Source organism: Peromyscus leucopus, chromosome 5 (genome assembly GCF_004664715.2).
Source record: "Peromyscus leucopus breed LL Stock chromosome 5, UCI_PerLeu_2.1, whole genome shotgun sequence".
Taxonomy (NCBI): domain Eukaryota; kingdom Metazoa; phylum Chordata; class Mammalia; order Rodentia; family Cricetidae; genus Peromyscus; species Peromyscus leucopus.
Window position 1 is genome coordinate 27,604,663 of NC_051067.1, and position 20,311 is coordinate 27,624,973.

Sequence of the window (20,311 nt, forward strand, 5' to 3'; positions counted from 1 at the left end):
AGTAGTGTTTGCCTTGAACTTGCTATGTGGCCCAGGCTGACCACAAAACTGGCCATCTTCTTCTCTGTCTCCTGAACGTTACAGTTATAGGCATGCACCACCACACACGGCTTTGTGCACTTTTGCTGAAGCATCTCATGGCCTCCCATCCTTATGTACAATTTCAAAAACACAAACAGGTTTGTTTCTAGTCTTCAGGTGTCAGGATAAAGGCGCATGTCTGAGGAGGCTGCAATCAGGGGCAGAGCCAGACAGAATGGGTTCATTGAATTGGAACATGGACTGCACTTTGTACTCCTGACTGGAGAGGATTCCTGGCCATCTCCCTCCAAGACACTGGAGCAGCAGTAAAGGGTTCTTAGGCCTGTCCCCTTCTGGAGTCTCCCAAGCTTCCAGGCCCTCTCTTGTTCTGAAGGGCCTGGCTCTCCTGGGCTGACATCTGAGCTTCCTTCAATGAATATTCATGAGGCTCTCCTCCAGGCTGCTTTCACTTGAGCAGATTCCAATTATTATTATTAAAAAGAAGTACTGCCAGGTAGAGAGCAGCCTCCATTTATGACTCCTGTCCCCCTTGGGTGGGGTGTAGCTGTTATTCTCAACACCAGCCTCTTTTATAAAGAAGAGGAACATGGGCCTAAAGAAGTTCCACAGCATCCCTCAGGTCACTTGGTCCAAAAGACTCAGGAAATCCCTGTCCAACAAAGGAGTTCAGAGCCCTGCCTGTGAAGATAACTCTGTGGCCCAGAGCCCACCCTGCAGCTTGTGGGTTGTTCCACAGCTGCTGGCCTCTTGAGCCAGTTCTAAGCCTGAATAATAAGGGAGCCCAGGAGCTCTCCTGGGGACTCCACTCCCTCAGCATAAGTGGGAAGCTGTCTTCCTGGGTGGAGCTAGTAAAGTGATGACCACAGAAACACAGCACTGTGTGACATGAAAGAGTCCAGTCAGTAGTCAGTGTGTCTTTTGCCCCACCCCCACCCCCCACCCCATACCCATGGGTTAGCTGTGGGGTGCTGTGGGATGTTCTGTATGTCAAATGTGTTGCTCTGATTGGTTAATAAGTAAAACACTGATTGGCCAGTAGCCAGGCAGGAAGTATAGGCAGGACAAACAGAGAAGAGAATTCTGGGAAGTGGAAGGCTGAGGCAGAGAGACACTGCCAGCCGCTGCCATGACAAGGGAGATGTAAGGTACCGGCAAGCCACGAGCCACGTGGCAAAGCATAGATTAATAGAAATGGGTTAATTTAAGATAGAAGAAGTAGATAACAAGAAGCCTGCCATGGCCATACAGTTGGTAAGCAATATAAGTCTCTGTGTGTTTACTTGGTTGGGTCTGAGCAGCTGTGGGACTGGAGGGTGAGAGAGATTTGTCCTGACTGTGAGACAGGCAGGACCAGAAAAACTAGAGATACGGTGAGGGTAGAGTCTGAATGATGAGGCTGGATGGCATGGACAAAGATCCCAAGCCCCCTGGCTCTGGAACACATCCAGATAGCATCCCACTCAAAAGCATGCATACAGAATGGTGACTCTGTCTTCCTCTGAACTCTCTGCCCTCTTCTGCAGCAGCAAAGCCTCTGACTATGTGTATGGCCTTTCAGCAGCAGCACAGAGATGGAGGAAGGTGCCATTGCCTCCTGTCTGTGCTCAAGTGACAGAGACTAGCATGCTTCAGTAGATAGCGGTCTACACAGCCAGGCAGCCACAGGAGTACCCATTACCTTGTTACTTTTCCTATTGTTGTAATAAAATATCCTGACAAAAGTGACGTAAGGAAGAAAGGACTTATTTCCACTCAGAACTCAGGAGCACGGTGTATCACGGGAAGAAAGTCATGGTGGCAGGAGCCACAGGCAACTGGTCACACCGTGAGGAAGCAAAGATCCACAAATACTGACCCGTGCTTAGCCCACTTTCCCCTTTTTATATAGTCCAGGATTCTAACCTAAGGAATGGTGCCACCCACAGTGGGCAACTTGACAATCCCCCATAGGCAGGCCCCGAGGCTCTTCTCCCAGGTCATTCTACATCTCATCAAGTTGACAAATGAGGTTATGCCAGCACATCTGTCCATCAAATAAAATTCCCCTTTAACCCTAGAGCTGCAGTTCTCAACCTGTGGGTCATGACCCCTTTGGGGGTTGAATGATCCTTTCACAGGGGTCACCTATCAGGTATTTACATTACAGTTCATAACAGTAGCAAAATTACAGTTATGATGTAGCAATGAAAATAATTTTATGGTTGGAGTCAGCACAGCGTGAGGAACTGTATTCGAGGGTCACAGCAATAGGAAGTTGAGAACCACTGATCTAGAGGAAAGAGATTTGGTGGTAGGGACAGGGAGCAACAGCCTTCAGGAGAAGGAGGGTTACATCACTTCTCCGGGAGGTGCAACCCAGTCCCTTGTAAACCCAGGCACAGCCTGGAATAGCCCTCTCCAGAGGAATTCAGATACAAGCACTGGATGCGACTGCAGCTACAGCAGGTGCTTTGCTTATGAGCCTGGCTCTGCCCTATTGCAAGTGTGGATTGCAAAACCAAGGGGCTGGGGGTGACAGCAGCTCCCTCCACTACCCATGCTTTCTACTTGCCCCTTCCAGGCCTCTGTCCCTGCCCTTCCTCCCTCATTCCCTCCCTGCCAGGAGTGCAGATGCTCACAGAGGCATGGATGTCCTCACAGAACGCCCCGAGCTCACAGTTGCATAATCTACCTTTCCCCAGGCCCCGCCTGTCAGTCTTCACTCCAGCCGCTTAGCTGTGAGGACAGGACAAATTCATTTGCAAAGGACAAGCGTAAAACCTCCAGTGAAATGCAATGTACCACAGTAAGTGGGAGCAGCTTTAAAAAAAAAAAGCACATAATCCATTGGGGACCCTGTTGCCATAGGAACCAGTGTTACAGCTTGCTTCTGATAATTAATGGAGGGTTTTGCTATCACAGTCTTCTTGAAACTTCGCTTTCCCCTGCGCTGAGCTGCAGAATGCAGCATCCACTCCCCATTCATAAATATTTCATGACCACCGGCTGCTGGGTTTCATCACTGTGGATAACACTGGGCCTAAGCCACCCCTTGCCAAATTCCTGCTGTCCTGTCAGAGAGCAGCTTCAGTTTCTTCAATTCTTCCACAGTCTTCATGCATCTGCTTGGAAGTCCTTCATAGTCCCAAAGAACTGTGGCTTTCACGGTGGCTTTGCTCTAGGAAGCTATGCGTCTCTCTCCTGGGCCTGTCTTGTTCTCCTTAAGGCAGAGCCGCCCTTCCCTGGGGATGTGGCTCTGCTCAGGCCCCTTGGGACACTGACTTTGAAACTCAGTTCTGCAAAGTGCTGCCTCAGCCTTGGGTCCCTCACTGCTAAATGGAGAATGGAGATGCCCACAGCCCTGCAGGGCATAGAGGCTAGAAAGAGGCTGTGAGCCACAGCACACTAAGGTCATACCCTCTGGATCTGCTGCCATTGTTGGTGGTTAAAACTCATGGGGCATTGTTCCTATAGATAACTTGTTTTCTTGTTAAGTGAGATAACACCCATACTTTTTAAAATTAAAAAATAAAAATTGTATATATTTGGCATGCAGCATAATGTTTTGATACATCCACATGTGAAATGGCTAAATCAAGTTAGCATAGACTCTGTGGTGGAATAAGAATGGCCCCCCTAGACCCACGTGTGTGAATGCTTGGCCCATAGAGAGTGGTGTTATTAGAAGGTGTGGCCTTTGTGGAGTAGGTGTGGCCTTGTTGGAAGAAGTGTGTACTGTGGGAGGTCTCTTATATGCTCAAGCTATGCCCAGTGTGGCACACAGTCTTGTTCTGTTGCCTGCGGATTAAGATATAGAACTTTCAGCCCCTTCTGTAGCTCCATGCCTGCCTGAATGCTGCCATGCTTCCCGCCATGAGGATAACAGACTAAACCTGTGAAATTGTAAGCTGTCACCTCAATTAAATGTTTTCCTTTATTAGAGTTGCCATGGTCATGGTGTCTCTACATAGCAATAGAAACCCTAAGACAAGCTCTTACCTCGCATAGTTCATTTTTGTCATGAGAACGCTTACAGTCTACTCTCAACTAATTTCCAGCCCCCCATACATCTTCCTGGCTACACTCCCTGTGTAGTGGTACCCCAGGACTTCTGAGCTTCCTTTCTAACTGAACACTTTTATCTTTGAGGCAGCAGCTCCCTTCTCTTTCCATGGACCCTGGAGAAAATGGTATTATTCTAGTTTCAATATCTGTGAGTTGAACCTTGTAGAATAAACATGTGATCATCATGTGATATTTGTTTTTCTTTACCTGGCTTATTTCACTCACCACCATTTCTTCCACATTCACTTAGATTGTCACAAATGACAAAATTTTCATTTTGAAGGCTGACTAATATCCCCCCGCACCGTGTGTGTGTGTGTGTGTGTGTGTGTGTGTGTAACCTTTTCTTTATCTAATCATCCATTGGTAATTCCATACGTATCTTGGCTATTGTGAACAATCCTATAATAAACATGAATGTGCAGGCTCCTCTTCCTCATACTGATTTCAATTACTTTGGATGCACGTGCGCGCGCACACACACACACACACACACACACACACACACACACACACGAGAGAGAGAGAGAGAGAGAGAGAGAGAGAGAGAGAGAGAGAGAGAGAGTTGAAGAGTTGCTACAAGGGAGAGCCTTGAAGGCGTTATCATAGTGAAATCACATGGTCACAGAAGGGCCAACACAGCAGGAGTCCACACACACGAGTTTCCTGGAGTTGTTAAATTTAAAGACAAGAAGAAGAAGAAGAAGAAGAAGAAGAAGAAGAAGAAGAAGAAGAAGAAGAAGAAGAAGAAGAAGAAAAGAAGGAGAGGGAGGAGAAGGAGAAGGAGAAGAAGAAGAAGAAGAACAGGGCTCCAGAAGTCCAGGAAAAAGGAAGCTGCTGTTGGAAAGATGTGGGTTTAGACTGAGGAATGGAGACTGTAGCATATGCAGAGGAGATAGTTGCCCAGCCACATGAATAACCTCAGTGTCAGGTCCAGGAAGCCTCTCCAGACAGTCAGCAAAGTGATGGGGATAGGACAGAAAGCAGGAGGGACAGGAGGAGGATATAAGAGCATCTCCTTCTGTACACATACTCCATCTGCCATCTGTGTCGCTCCAGGAGGAGCCCATCCTACACTCATTGTGTTGAGAAGTTGCCTGCTTAGACACCCTGGCACCTACTTCTCATTTGGGTCTGAATTTGGTGGAGCCAGTTTCCCCTAGAGCAGAGAAAGCTGGTGAGCCAGTGTGCCTAGGGCTTAACCTCCAAAAATGCCATCCCCTGGACCAAGACATTACATGTACCTACAGGTTCACTCTGCCATCTGAGAGCAGGTACCTCCTGCCTCTGAATGTGTCTGTTTTTCAGAGCTAACCTGGGGCAGAGGACAAGAGCACAAAGGAGGACAGAGATTAGAAAGCAAGGGAAAAGGTCACAGTGATGGGCAGTGTAGGGAGTGAGGAACATCACCAGCAGAGCAGATGTTTATTGACGCTTTATTCATAATTGCCACAACTTGGAAGTTACTGAGATGTCTGACATTAGGTGAATAGCTAAATAAACTGTGATATGTCTATGTCTATAAATAATGTAATATTATTCTGCACTAAAAGGAAATTAAATTCATATAACTAGGTGAAAGAAGCCAATATAAAAGACCTACTATACTACTATACATACTATAGATGACACTCTATAAAAGATGAAAAAACACGGAGAGAATTCAGAGATCAGGATCCCAGGGGTTGGGGAGGAGGCACAGAAGAACAGATGAAGCCTAGAGGTCTTTTAGGCCATGTAATTGCTTTGTATGATGCTATAATAGTATATCTGTGTTATCCACTTGTTCAAATCCATAGAATATACCACACCAAGGGTAAACTTTAATGTAAACTATGGACTCCAGGTGATGAGGATATGTCTATGTAGCTTCACCAACTGTATTAGTTATTTTGTTCATTAATGTGACAAGAGGCAACTTTTAGGGAGAAAGAGTTTATCTTGGCTCACAATGTGAGGGTATGTACAGTCCATCATGGCAAGTGCAGCATGCCAGCAGGAGTGTGAAGTAGCTGGTGACATTGGTTCCATACTGCAGAAGCAGATAGAGATGAATGTTGACACTTAGCTTACTTTCTTCTTTCTGTTCAGTCCAGGTCCCCAGCCCATGGTATGATGCTGTCTGCATTCAAGATGAGCCTCTCTGGAAATGCATCACAGGCATGTTCAAAGGCATGTTTCCATGGTGATCCTAAATTCAGTCCAGTTGACAATAAAGACTAACCATTACATCACTTGTAACAAACGGACCATTCTTGTAAAGGATATTATAAGTAGGTAGACTGAACACAAGCGAGGGCACTGGTTACTGTTTAACAGAGATACATCTACATTTTTTTCCCTCAAGGGCAGCTTCATCCCTGATACTGAAGTTGGAAGTAAACAGGTATGGCCAATTGCTGGTCACCAGGACTTCTTTTAACTCTGAGAAAGTATATGAGCTCACCACCAGTGGTCCCTTCACACACAGACCTCAGCTCCTTACTGTACATGTTTCAGTATGATTCTACCCCTGATAAAGTCCAAGACATCATCAATGGAACACCTATCTCCATCCTCTAGGAGCAAGATCCTTCCAGCAGCAAATGGGTGATACTGGTGCTATGTGTGAAATTCACTGACATCTTCCATACCTTGAAAAGGCTGGGGCTCACTTCAAGTGAGGAGCCAAAAAGGTCATCATCCCTATTGTGGGATATTTGTTTACACTGTGTAAAGTTGTATTGCTCTGATTGGTTTAGTAAAGAGCTGAATGGCCAATAGCTACACAAGAGAGAATAGGTGGGACTTCCAGGCAGAGATAGGAACTCTGGGAGAAAGAAAGGAGGATTCACCAGCAAGACACATAGAAAGTTGGATTACATTATGGAGGAGAGGTAATAGTCATGTGGCAAAAAGTAGATTAATATAAATGGGTTAATTTAATATATAAGAGCTAGTTGGGAATGAGCCTAAGTTAAGGCCGAACTTTCATAATTAATATATCTGTGTCATTATTTAGGAGCTGTCAGTCCAAAAAAAGTCCTGCAAGAAAGTCCAACTACATTTGTCACCCAGCATGGGGCATGTAAATCCACATAGGGCCTGAGAAAGCTGATAAGTTCCTGAACATGGCATCATGTGCTAAGCAGAGCCCTGCAGTCAATAGCCTAGCTGCCACCTAGCAGATTAAGGTTTGGCTCACTCTGTCAGAGAAATACTGTAGATGTGTGTGTGTGTGTGTGTGTGTGTGTGTGTGTGTGTGTGTGTGTATGTGTGTGTGTGTGTATGGGGAGGGGGAAGTCCAGGTCCAGGCCAAAAAAACTTCTAAACAGGTACAGTATGCTTTAAAATGTACTTAGATGCAGAAGAAAGAAAAGAAAATGGGTATAGACAGTTATGGAAAAAATAAATAGTTTAAAAATAATAAAGTGAAGTCTTTAAAGAGAGTAAAGTAATATAAAAAAAGAATAAGCCACATAAGATGGGAAATACACAGGATGTCTGGATCCTGTACAGTGCTTTGTTGACTTTGGATTTTTTGAATGCTGATGAGTGAAGGGCAAATGCTGCCAAAGGGCAAATGCTGCCGAGAGACATTGGATTGTAGAAAAAAAACCTGCTAAATTAAACCAGCTTATATATTTCAAGGATGTTTTAACTTCAGAATGGAAGTAAGGAAATGTGTTGCATAAGGGGAGAGGTTATGCCTTTGTTTCCACAGGAAACAAAAAGCTATGGATTCCTTCAAAGTTAATAGAGATTAGATTTGACCTGGGGAGAACTCTTGAAAATCTTTGCTACAGACATAAAGGGAAGTGATGTATAAGCTTATCTCTCTACAGGGAACAGCTTTGAGACTGGATGAGACATGATAAATCTTGTTGGCTACATAGTCCTCATGACTTATTATTATATGTCATCCTTTCACCTGGCATGAATGGAGATTTATATTACAGTTTTATTATGCAGTTCAAAAGGACTTATAAAATTGACAGATGTCTTTTACCTGCTCAAACATAGAACAGAGAATCATCATTAGCTGATTGTGCATACCACACATTCCATACTTGTGTTAATGCAGATATGCATGTTACCTTTAAAAGTTTGTGTGTTTTCAGAAAAAAAAGACCAAACACCAATGAAGACAAGTAACCAGGAGATTCAGCCTCTCAGAATGCCTCTATTGAAGTTTCCTCAAGAATCTGCATCCAGAACAACTTCAGAGTGGTTAGCTGAGAGGATCCAGCCTTACAGACTACTTTATCCAGAACTTCAGTTAAGCTCTACACTTTCCCATCAGACAGAGACTGGACAACAAATGGCACAGCTAGCTCTCCCAGGACTTGACTCTTATCTCAATTTTCTTAGAGTCCCCTCAAGATGTTGTTACCCCCAGACAGTAGGAAGTAATTTTCAGAACATGATGTGCACATTCCTAAGAGGTAGGGCGGATGGTTTTTTGTCATTCAGTGGATTATGGATGTTTATCATCATTTAGGGGGTTGCAAGATATTATTGGTCATGGTCATGGAGGAAACTAAGTAAAGGAGGTTATATTCAGGGACTTGTCTCTAAAAAGATAAAAAGAGGGGATATAGGAATAATAGAATAAAAGTAGATTATTGAATATACTTTTAAACTAAAAAGCAACTCATAATCGCAAATATTCTACATTGTTATTGATTTTTGTATATTGATACAAATTTAAGATTACTTCCATTAGAACATACTGTATATATGTTTCTACTCTTGTTTAAGGTATTACACCTATGCAGCTCATATAAAAATGTAATGTAAAGTCCTTGGAAGCTATTATTATAAACTATTTAAGATAATTAAGAAATGCAGGTCAGTAGTTAGTCATCTATAACAATCAAGCTTGTAATCATGTTAGATATATTTTCAAGGTCAGACAGAGATATATTTTTAGACAGATAGATGATATTCAAACACTTTATTGATCTACAGAATATGGCATTATATGTTTTAATAACATAAGGCTTTCCATGACAATGAGATATGTCTGTTTCTGGCAGCACCAATCTACTTCAGAGAAGATGATGGGCATTAAAGAACCTCCACATGGAGTTTGCTTTTATTGTGACAATGCTACCTGCTGGGCCATAAACTGCCCTTGCCTCGACTGCTGACAGTATGCTATCCAATTTGGACAAGCAGGACACAAAAGAAGGTGACTGCCAAACTTTGCCAGAATAAAGTAAGACTGTCCTTTTTGAAGAATAGTTCTTCAAACATTTCTGATTCACAGAAAAGTCTGTCAGTTATTCTAGACCTATAGGCTAAAGATGGATGCCCCAGTGTTGCAGAGGAGCTTTGGGTGACTGTTCAGGCAGCCAGATGTCTCTATTGTTTCTGTAGTTTGGAAAGTTGTTTGTCCTGTACCTCCTGTTTACTCAGGTAACATTATATCCTTCTCATGTCTCTGAAGAGGTTGAAGACTAGACAGTTACAGCTTTCTTTGTTACCAAATTCATAAAAAAAATCTCACAAAAGAGACATGAAAGCTTAAGTTGTTTATATAAGAAAAGGTCTAAAAAGATATTTCTAGGTTGGTAATGCAAGTTATGATAGAAAATGAGTTAGGTACAAAACTTTGAACTTACCAAGATAGAAAAGATAATAGAGTGTCTTCTCCACGTTTGCCAAATACAAATGGACTGGATACTGTAAATGTAATTCTTACCTGATAATTGTTCTTATTGTATATTGTTTTACTGTGTTAAAGTTAAAAACCTTTCCTTTTTATTTAGACAAAAAGAGGGAAATGTTGCAGGATATTTGTTTACAGTGTGTGAAGATGTGATGCTCTGATTGGTTTTATAAAGAGTTGAATAGTCAATAGGTAGGCAGGAGAGAATAGGCAGGACTTCCTGGCAAAGAAAGGAACTCTAGGAGGAAGAGAATTGGATTAGCCAGCAAGACACATAGAAAGTCAGACATGCATTATGGGGAAGAGGTAACAACCATGTGGCAAAAAGTAGATTAATATAAATGGGTTAATTTAAGGTATAAGAGTTAGCTAGGAATGAGTCTAAGCTAAAGCCAAACTTTCATAATTAATAATAAATCTCCATGTCATTATTTGGGAGCTGTCAATCCAAAGAAAGTCTAGCAAGAAAGTCCAGCTACACATCCTTACTTTACATCAAGTGTAGACCCAAAAGGTCACTGTCGCTGCCTCTTCTCTGATGTTCCCATATCTGCAGTGACATAAATCATGAGAAGTATTTCAAACTCTTTGAGAGTGTTATCAATGCCTCCTATACCACCAAACACTTGGGCCCCAGTCTGGCTAGTTTTATGTCAACTTGACACAAGGTAGAGTCATCTGAGAGGAGAGAACCTCAGTTGAGAAACTGCTTCTGTAAGATCAGGCTCTAGGCAAGCGTGTAGGGCATTTTCTTAATTAGTGATTGCTATGGAGGGGCCCAGCCTATTGTGGGTGGTGCTACCTCTGGGCTGGTGGTCCTGGGTTCTATAAGAAAGCAGACTGAGCAAGCCATGAAGAGCAAAACAGTAAGCAGCATCCCTCCATGGCCTCTGCTTCAGCTCCTGACTCCAGGTTCCTGCCCTGTTTGAGTTCCTGCTTTGGCTTTCCTCAGTGGACAATGATTTAGGATATATAAGCCAAATAAACCCTTGCTTGCTTTTTGGTCATGGTGTTTCATGACAGCAACAGTAACCCGAAGACAGATCCCACTCCCCCTCCCCCCATGCCCTGGCTAAGGTTGCTAATTGTTATTAGTTAGGTTTCTCATTGTGACCAAATACCAAGAGTGAACCAAATGTAAACAAACAAACCAACCACACAGGCCTATGGGGGATTTTTCACATCCAAATTATAACATTGACCATGATTACAATCCCTCCCATTGGTGGCTTCTCTAGGAAACTGATGATGCGCTGGATGTCATCCATTGGCACTACTAAAGCTGTGGCAAGATCATATCATTATTGTGTTGACTAGGAAACTTTTATGTCCTCACACTCCACATGTGGGTCATAGATCTTTTCAACTGGTGAAAGTTACACCAAGGTGACACAGGAATCAGCAGAGGTCTTCCAGCAGAGTGCCCTGGAACATAGTGGGGACTTTGTTGTCTCCTACAGCTGTGACAGTGACATTATCTTCCCCCTTCGATGCTTAACTCTGGCCCCAGAGACCACTTTGTCACGTAGGCCTAGTGGAGGAAAGTTAGGTCACCAGAGGGCATGTCACAGAAGGGGCTATCAGGAGTGCACCCCACTTCATGCCCTTTGGATGCTTCGAGTTGAGCAGGTTTCCTCTACCAAGTGCTCCCCACATAACATTCTGTGTCCACAGGCCCAAAGCAACAACACCAAGTGATCATGGACTAAAGTCCCTGAAACCATAAGCCAAACAAGCCTTTCCCTCTTTGTGGTGATTGCCACAGGTGTTTACCACAGCAGCAGAAGACTGACCAGCACACAGAGAAGTCAAAATGCAAGGCACATGGTGAGATCAGGCATCTAAGCCCATCACTCAAATCACAATTACTTATTGGCATGAACAGTGGAGGTTGTCACAGCTTCTGAAATAGCATGTTCTTGGGGGTAAATATTTTTTTATTTTAAATTTTTTACTTATTATTTCGTGTTATGTGTCTGCAATGAGGTATGTGTGCCATAGTGCACACACGGGGAGGTCAGAGGAAAATTTTGTATGATTGGTTTTCTCCTGTCTTTATGTGTCTTTTAGGGATGGAACATAAGTTGCCAGGCTTGGCAGCAAGCACCTTTACCCTCTGAGCCCTCTTCTCACCAGCCCTAAAGTTTTTAATTTATCATCATCATCATCACCATCATTAGAGAAAGAGGGGAGAAAGAGAGTTTTGTTTGGCACCATTAATTTCAGGCCCTAATGGTCACTTGAAGCTGCTGTCCTGAGGTCAGAGTCTTACACAGATGGAAGCTGCCAGCCTGCACCAGAGGATGCCTGTGAGTCCAATATGGAACAGGAACCTGAGGGAAGATGGGTCCCCATGAACATCTCCTTTGGCTTCTGCTTTAGCACTGCTCGGCTCCACAGAAAGCACATGGCAAAAAGGCCCCTTATAAATAGACTCCTCCGGATCAGACACTTGTCAGCTTCAAGCAATCCGTTAAAAGATAGAGCCAGCACGGCAATGCTGGCAGAAGTCGAGGGCTTTCTTTCTTTTTTCTTTCTTTTCCTCCTTCCCAATTTTAACTGTTAAAATTCGTCTCCGGCATTGCACAAACGAAAGAAATCAACAGCTTCTTATCAGATCCCAAATCTGTCAGCCAGTGTCTACCAGTCGCCTAGAGCCAAGAGCCTCTTAGCACATGTGTGACTTGAGCTGAACAGGGACCGGGACAACAGTGCAGACAGTTTGGTTCTGGCACCCTCGTTCCCAAACATTTGCTCTTTTGGAGGCCAAGAGGCAGCCATGCCTCCGCTGCCTTCCCTCTCCACGCTGTGGGCTTCCAAGCACAGCTCAGGCGTCACTCAGAGATGCCTCGGTGTCATCTGTCTGTAAGGACCAGTCTACAGCAGAAGTGACAGTGGCCAACCCGCTCTTTTCCCACCCTTCCACATAGACCCAGGTCTCCAGAGGGCTGGAGGAGCCAAGGCTGGACAGAAGCCACAGTCTTTGGACCAGTTGGGCTGATGGAGTAGAGGAAAAGGCCCTGTCGTCCCTGGGACAGGCCATTCCTACACCTACCTTGAGTTGAGGGCTTCCAGCACTTGGACACATAGCAGAACATGTCTTTAGTGGCTCAGTGGCTGGGTTGGAGCAGCTGCCACTGGGCATCTCACCAAGACAGTGAAGAGGAGACATAGACATGATGGAATGTAGCCTCCTTGAAGCAGGTTTGGGTTAACTCAGCTCTGTATTCCTGGGGTTAGCACACAATGAGTCCCAACAGAAATAAGAGTCATAAAGCATCTATAATATGCTGGGAACTTTATATGTGTCATCTAGTAGAGGTAGACACATTTGTTTTTGCAGAAAGTGAGAGGAAAAGCTAGAAAGCTAAGGACATTTCTTGAAGTAGCAAAAGTAAAAAGCCCCAAGTATTTTCCCTTTATTCTCTTATAGTAGCGAGTGATAGAGTGAGTGAGTGAATGAACCCATTAGATAGGGAGAGAACATGACCCAAAGGAGAATTCAGTCTGTCTATCAAAGCAGGGTGCTCCTCTACTTTTGATCTGGCGAGAACAGGGGTCTCCAGGTGCACTCAGGAGGGCAGTACAGGCACCATTACATTTCCTGTTGTTCACAGCACCCTTAGCACTAATGGGATGGAGAGCTGGAGCAAGGCCTTTTAGATGCTTCAGCATCCCAGCACGGACAAAGGAAATGCTTAGACCACATTCTGCTGCTGTGACAGAATACTTCAGGCTGGGTAGTTTGTAAATAGTAGATGCTTTGTGCTCACAATTCTGGTGGAGGCCTACCTGCTGCATCACAACATGGCAGGACATGCAAGCACACAAGACGGAGAGAAGGAATTAGACTGAATTCATCCATTTAGCAGGAATCTACGTCCTCAATGACTGGCCAGCTCTCAAAACCTCAGTGGTACTACACTGGTGAGGCAGAGTCCTCATGACCTCATCACTCCCTAAACGTCCTGCCTCGCCACACTGGTACAATGTCAACTAACCTAACACGCATTTGGGAGGGAGTATTTAAGCCATAGCAAAAGGGATCTCTCTCTCTCTCTCTCTCTCTCTCTCTCTCTCTCTCTCTCTCTCTCTCTCTCTCTCTCTTGCTGGAGGGGGGAGGCTCTTGGCTGTTCACCTCTCTGCGGCACAAGAGGCACTTCATGCTCTGACAGCATCTTCCCCCAAAACAGTGCCCCTCATGGAAGAGTAAGCCTGGTTTATCCTCCATAAAATGAAGCAGAGGGAGAGGTAGGTGCAGAGGCTGTTGTGATTGGCCCATCAGCTGTCTACTCCTGGACAACAGTAATTCCTTCCAAAGGGAGAGAGAGCATCCTTGATCTAATCACCAGCCACCAGGCTTTGCCTTTTTTTTGGTCTTCATTTTTATTCTTTATGTACAAAGACTAGCATGATCTGTTTCATTGTATAGACAGTCTTGAATAATCCATTCAAGGTCGCTTAGTCCAACTTAATGAAGCCTATGTCCTTCGCATACTGGCGGAAACACTGACGGCACATGTTCAGGCCGTATTTCCGGATCAGACCGTGGCAGTTAGAGCAGAAGCGGCAAGAGCGAGAACCCTGGCCGAACTTCTGTGGGTGACTCCAGGAACGCTGCGGGTGACCCATCTTGCCTTGTGACAGCCAACGATGAAAAAGGCAGGCTCTGCCTTTTAAAGATCCACCACCTCACAGTACTTGTCCATCAAGAACCAAACTTCCTTCACATGAACCTTCAGAGGACACTCCCAAACCACCGTGCCTCATGCTCCCATCTCCTGATTTGGAGTTTAGGCCGTGGGAGCCCAGCACAAATCCTTGGGGATCTAATGAGGACAGATCCCTAACCCAATGGTGTGGGAGCAGGAAGGCGTTTGGTTCTCTTGAACATTCAGAATTTAAATAGGATTCCCTGTCATTCTAACTCTTCACATATGTTCTCGGTGCCTTTATGCATAAAATAAGGTTCACATTTTTCATTATTTTTATTAATTTTTTTGAGAATTTCACAGACGAATACACTATATTTACATTGTTTCCATCTCTCCCTCCTCACTCTCAACCCCTGCTATCTCTCGCCACCCCCTCTAGAATTTATGGCCTCTTCTTCTATAATTATTGTACACATATATACAAAAACTACTGAGCCCAATTAGTGGTGCTTGTATTTTCCCTCAAAGACTAGGAACTATGTATACATCCCCAGCTCTGTGGATCCCAAAATGATGTTTTTCTTTCCACCTAGACTCTTAAACAATTCATCTTCATACATCAAAAATAAATCCAGATAATAGGTCCCTTATTGTCTCTTCATTTTGCTACTCATTTCATGGCTAATTCAATATTTATTAGAAAATATTTTGAAATATTTAGCATACACACAATGCATATAGAGATTCAAATTCAAAGAGCTACTAGCCACCCACCACCCAATGGGAGAAATGAGACATTACAATCTCCCTGAATCTCTCAGCTCCAGTCCCTGGTACATGATGTGTCCTCCACAAATAAATACAGCCCAGAAACTAGAGTTGATATAGGCCATGCTTTTCTTTATAGAGTTGGTGCATATACTTGCCTCTCCACAGAGTCTACGGCACTCTTTTTCATGTTTTATACTTACCGTAAGTGAGTCTTGATATTTGTATTTCAATGAATTATAAACCAATCTTCATATATATTGTTTTGTACCTTGATTTTCTACATCAGCATCACAGTTTTGAGATTTTATATGTATATATATATTTGTATATGTATGTGGCAAAATCATTGGGTCATAGTGATACATTGTCACTGCTGCATAGTACTCCCTTGGATGATTGACTGTATCATGACTCACATTTTCACTATTCTACTAGTGACCATTTAAACTGCCTTTACTTGTTTTGTTTCTAAATTCAAACAACACTGCTTTGAACATTCTAGGGACTGCCTTCGTCACCTTTCAGTATGGCATCTCCATTGAGCAGTGTGGTGCATTATCTCACCAGCTTTTACTCAAGTTAAGACACCTTTGGCTTCTTGGGCTATCCCAGCCTAATCATGATGCATTTGTATTTTTATAAACCTCTGAACTTCATTGGAAGTGTATCACAGAGACCTGTGGGGACAGGTGGCCTTTTTTGTTAGGAGTTGGGAAAAATCCTTAAAGTCTCATGGAACTTAGGGTGAGTGGGACAGGTGTCCCAGGCAGCACAGGGCACAGGGAGCACAGGCAGCACAGGGCACAGGGAGCACAGTCAGCACAGGGAGCACGAGGAGCACAGGGCACAGGGAGCACGGGGAGCACAGGGAGCACAGGGCACAGGGAGCACAGGACACAGGCAGCACAGGGAGCACAGGGCACAGGGAGCACAGTCAGCAGAGGGAGCACAGGGAGCACAGGGCACAGGGAGCACAGGACACAGGGAGCACAGGGCACAGGGAGCACAGACAGCACAGGGCACAGGGAGCACAGGCAGCACAGGGGGCACAGGGAGTACAGTCGGCACAGGGAGCACAGGGAGCACGGGGAGCACAGGGAGCACAGGCAGCACAGGGAGCACAGGGCACAGGGAGCACAGGGAGCACAGGGCACAGGGAGCACGGGGCACAGGGAGCACAGGCAGCACAGGGAGCACAGGGCACAGGGAGCACAGGGAGCACAGGGAGCACAGGGAGCACAGGGCACAGGGAGCACAGGCAGCACAGGGCACAGGGAGCACAGTCAGCACAGGGAGCACGGGGAGCACAGGGAGCACAGGCAGCACAGGGAGCACAGGCAGCACAGGGAGCACAGGGAGCACAGGACAAGGGAGCACGGGGAGCACAGGGAGCACAGGACACAGGGAGCACAGTCAGCACAGGGAGCACAGGGCACAGGGAGCACAGTCAGCACAGGGAGCACAGGGCACAGGGAGCACAGGGAGCACAGAGAGCACAGGGCACAGGGCACAGGGAGCACAGGGAGCACGAGGAGCACAGGGAGCACAGAAAGCACAGTCAGCACAGGCAGCACAGGGAGCACAGGCAGCACAGGGAGCACAGGCAGCACAGGGCACAGGGAGCACAGTCAGCACAGGGAGCACGAGGAGCACAGGGAGCACAGTCAGCACAGGGCACAGGGAGCACAGGGCACAGGGAGCACAGTCAGCACAGGCAGCACAGGGCACAGGGAGCACAGGGAGCACAGGCAGCACAGGGAGCACAGGGAGCACGGGGAGCACAGGGAGCACAGGCAGCACAGGGAGCACAGGGAGCACAGTCAGCACAGGGAGCACAGTCAGCACAGGGAGCACAGGGAGCACAGGGCACAGGGAGCACAGGCAGCACAGGGAGCACAGTCAGCACAGGGAGCACAGTCAGCACAGGGAGCACAGGGAGCACAGGGCACAGGGAGCATAGGGCACAGGGAGCACAGTCAGCACAGGGAGCACAGGCAGCACAGGGAGCACAGGGAGCACGGGGAGCACAGGGAGCACAGTCAGCACAGGGAGCACAGGGCACAGGGAGCACGGGGCACAGGGAGCACAGGGAGCCACCCTTTCCCTTCTCCAGCAGGAGCCAGGCTTGCAGTTCCTTCTTCTCTTTTGTACGCTCAAGCCACAAGCCTGGTTAGTGGTAAATTCTGCTGTTCTGTCTCGTCGGCCCACATCTGTAGAGGGGGTTGTTCCTGGTTCGTGACTTTGACTGACAGTGACTTGATCAGAACCTCCAACACCCAGAATTGTGCTCTTGCAGAGTCATACTTGATAAACAGCATCCACCTGCCTCGGGATCTCACTCTGAGGCTCCCCCCGAGGCTAGCTTTCAGGGTGAGAAAAGCCAATGGCGATGTAGAAAATCTAGTAAGAAGAGCAGTGGAGGCTTCTGAGCCATCTGTGAGCAGTTAAGAGCAATGCCCTGCCAGGTTTGCAAAGTCCCATTGTGGTGACTGGTGGCGATGGAGCCCTGCTGGGATTCAGCATGAGGGGCTGGGCTTCCCTGTTCCTAGTTTCCACAAGGCCTTAATAATCACTCTGCGACTTCACCGTTCCTCATCAGAGCCTGTGAGCTCACGAGGTGGGGATATTTGCCACTCTACGGGCTGTATGTAATTAGACGCATAGAGACACAGGTGGTCCTCTCTTATTAAAGTAAAATTAAAACAAATGCAGCTGAGAGGAAAGATCAAACCATGAAAGCTGTACAGAAAAAGGAACGGGCCAGAATGTTCTTTGCTGTATATTTGGTGCCGATCCCTGAGGTTAACAGGTAAAATGTCTTTTAAAGCCATTTTCTCATTTTCTCCCTACGTTGAACTGATTCTATCCAGACACCCAGCACAGATTCAGTACTGTTAACCTGGAGAAGAAGGGAGACAGGGAGGTCTCCTTGGTAACTGTCTGTGCCGTCTGGAGCTGCTGCCTGAGGTGGATCTGAGCCCAGCGCTTTCCCATCACTCCTGTTGCTCAGCTCAGCCCTCAGCTCTGCCTGAGGGCATCCAGAAAGGGTTAGAAAAGACAGGCACCCAACAAGCCTAGTTCAGAGGACAGCGTCTGCAGGGGACGCGGCCCCTGCTTCTCCCTTGGTATCACTCATTACCATCTGCTGCAAATCTGTTCATTTTTCTACTTGGGGGGGGGTAAAGTATCCCACCATCTCCTCCTGATCATCAGAAACATTTCTATAAAAATGAAATCGTCCTTTTTGACTCTAAAACTTCCACCTGGGAATCTAGCTCAAACAAACTAATCCGTAAGATGAGACAAGTCTTCTGCATGAAGGGTTCACTGTGTGTTTTGTCCTGGTGACTGACAGCCACAGCAAATAAAACAAAAAGTAGGCGGGCTGTCGTAAATTAAGCCATCGAGTAGTCCACGAAGTTATCACTCAGTAGCAACACAGGAAAGCATCTCACAGTCTACCCCTCCCCTCCTTGCCCCCTCCCCCTTCCCTCCCTCCTTCCCTCTACGCCCCCTTCCTGGCTGGCACGAAGCAAATCGCCTCCTCTACTTATTTGCCTTGCCACAGGCCCAAAAGGAATGTGCCAACCAACCATGAGTCAAATTAAATAAACAAGTCAAAACTGCTTTCCTCTTGTTGCTCTAGCTCACGAGAGCTCTGTAACTCTTTCTTCTCCACTTCTGTTCCTTTGGGTAAAATGCCAGTGTTTATTATCATTTCAAACTTGAAAGCTTCTGCCACTTCCTGTACAGCTTCCGGTTGTTCAGTTCATTCTTCCTCAGGTACTTACCATGGGAACAGAAAACCGACTAGGTGTGCAGTAAGTCTAATGTACATTTGCAGGACAAAGGGGAGGAAGGACAACGTAAGACTAGCTGCCCTGTGAGGCCGACGGCTCTAAGCAGGAGCTCCTTTCTGCTTGGGTGACAACATTGGGTACTTTTCCTGCAACCCCAGAAAGGTGGCTTAAGGAAGGACTGGCTTTCTACGGGGCACAGATGGAACGCGTTACAGCCCATCATGGCAAGGCGATCGTGGCCGCAGGGACTTGGAGGCATCTGCGACCAGGAAGCAGGCAGAGATGGGTGCTTGTACACTCCTCACTTTCTCCCCTCCCCCCCTTTTTTTAAAAAAAAACTATTTATTTACTATGTATACAGTGTTCTGTCTGCAGGCTAGAAGAGGGCACCAGATCTCATTACAGATGGCTGTGAGCCACCATGTGGTTGCTGGGAATTGAACTCAGGACCTCAGAAAGAATAGGCAGTGCTCTTAACTGCTGAGCCATCTCTCCAGCCCACCTTCCCCCCTTTTTATGCAGTCAAAGACCCCAACCCACCTGATGGTGTCATATGCATCTAGAGTGCCTCTTCTCTCCTCAGTTAAAACTCTCTGGACCCAAGTTTGGTCAAGATGAACTTGATCTAAACTGCAGTTGGGCCCTTCTGCAGCTTCTTCTGGATGAGTGCTCCTCTTCTGGAGTGTCCTCTTGGGCCTCTGAGTTCTCCTTAGCCAGAGTCTTGGCAAGCTGCTTCAGCAGGAATCTGCTGCTCCTGTCAGGCATGGTCAGATACACAAGCAATCCCAGCACTTGGGAGGCAGTGAAAGGGGATCATGAGTTCCAGGCCAGTGTGGAATAGGTGGTGACTTCTAGGCTAGCCTGAGTTACAAAGAGACTGTCTCATCCAAAGAGAACAGCAACTACAGCATAAACCCTTGGGGAATTCTTTTCTTTGTAATAGGATGAATAAAGCTGGAGAGGAGAGTACCAAGCAGAGTTAGCCAGGCACAGAAGGACAAGTACTGCATGGCATCGCTTGTATGTGATGTCTAAAGAAGTTGAACTCGTAGAAACAGAGGGCAAGGTGGCAGCTGAAGGACACTGGGAAGGAGACAGACAATTTGGGAGACACTAGTCAAAGGTAACATTTCAATCAGACAGGAAAAGCAATGAAGAGATGCATTATGCACCACAATGACTATAGTTAATAATCACGTATGATAAAGTTGAAAACTGCTAAGGGAATAGATCTTAAATGAGCTCATCACATATGGATAATATGTATATATAAAATGAAGGATATGGTAATTAATTTGAATGTGGTAATTATTTCAGAATATAGACATATATTGTAAATATCACAG

The 20,311-nt window shown here is 45.9% G+C and overlaps 1 protein-coding gene across 1 annotated transcript; it reads right to left on the reverse strand.

Moving 5' to 3' along the window:
- Positions 1 to 14,133: 14,133 nt before the first annotated feature.
- On the reverse strand, positions 14,134 to 14,371 carry LOC114701953 (40S ribosomal protein S29-like). The gene has a single exon (XM_037205592.1). The coding sequence runs from the start codon at positions 14,369 to 14,371 to the stop codon at positions 14,201 to 14,203; it is 171 nt and encodes a 56-aa protein (XP_037061487.1). The 3' UTR covers positions 14,134 to 14,200.
- Positions 14,372 to 20,311: the final 5,940 nt, after the last annotated feature.

Bases quoted from the DNA above. Each gene is read 5' to 3' on its own strand.
- LOC114701953 (XM_037205592.1), bottom strand. From the start codon at position 14,371: ATGGGTCACCCGCAGCGTTCCTGGAGTCACCCACAGAAGTTCGGCCAG.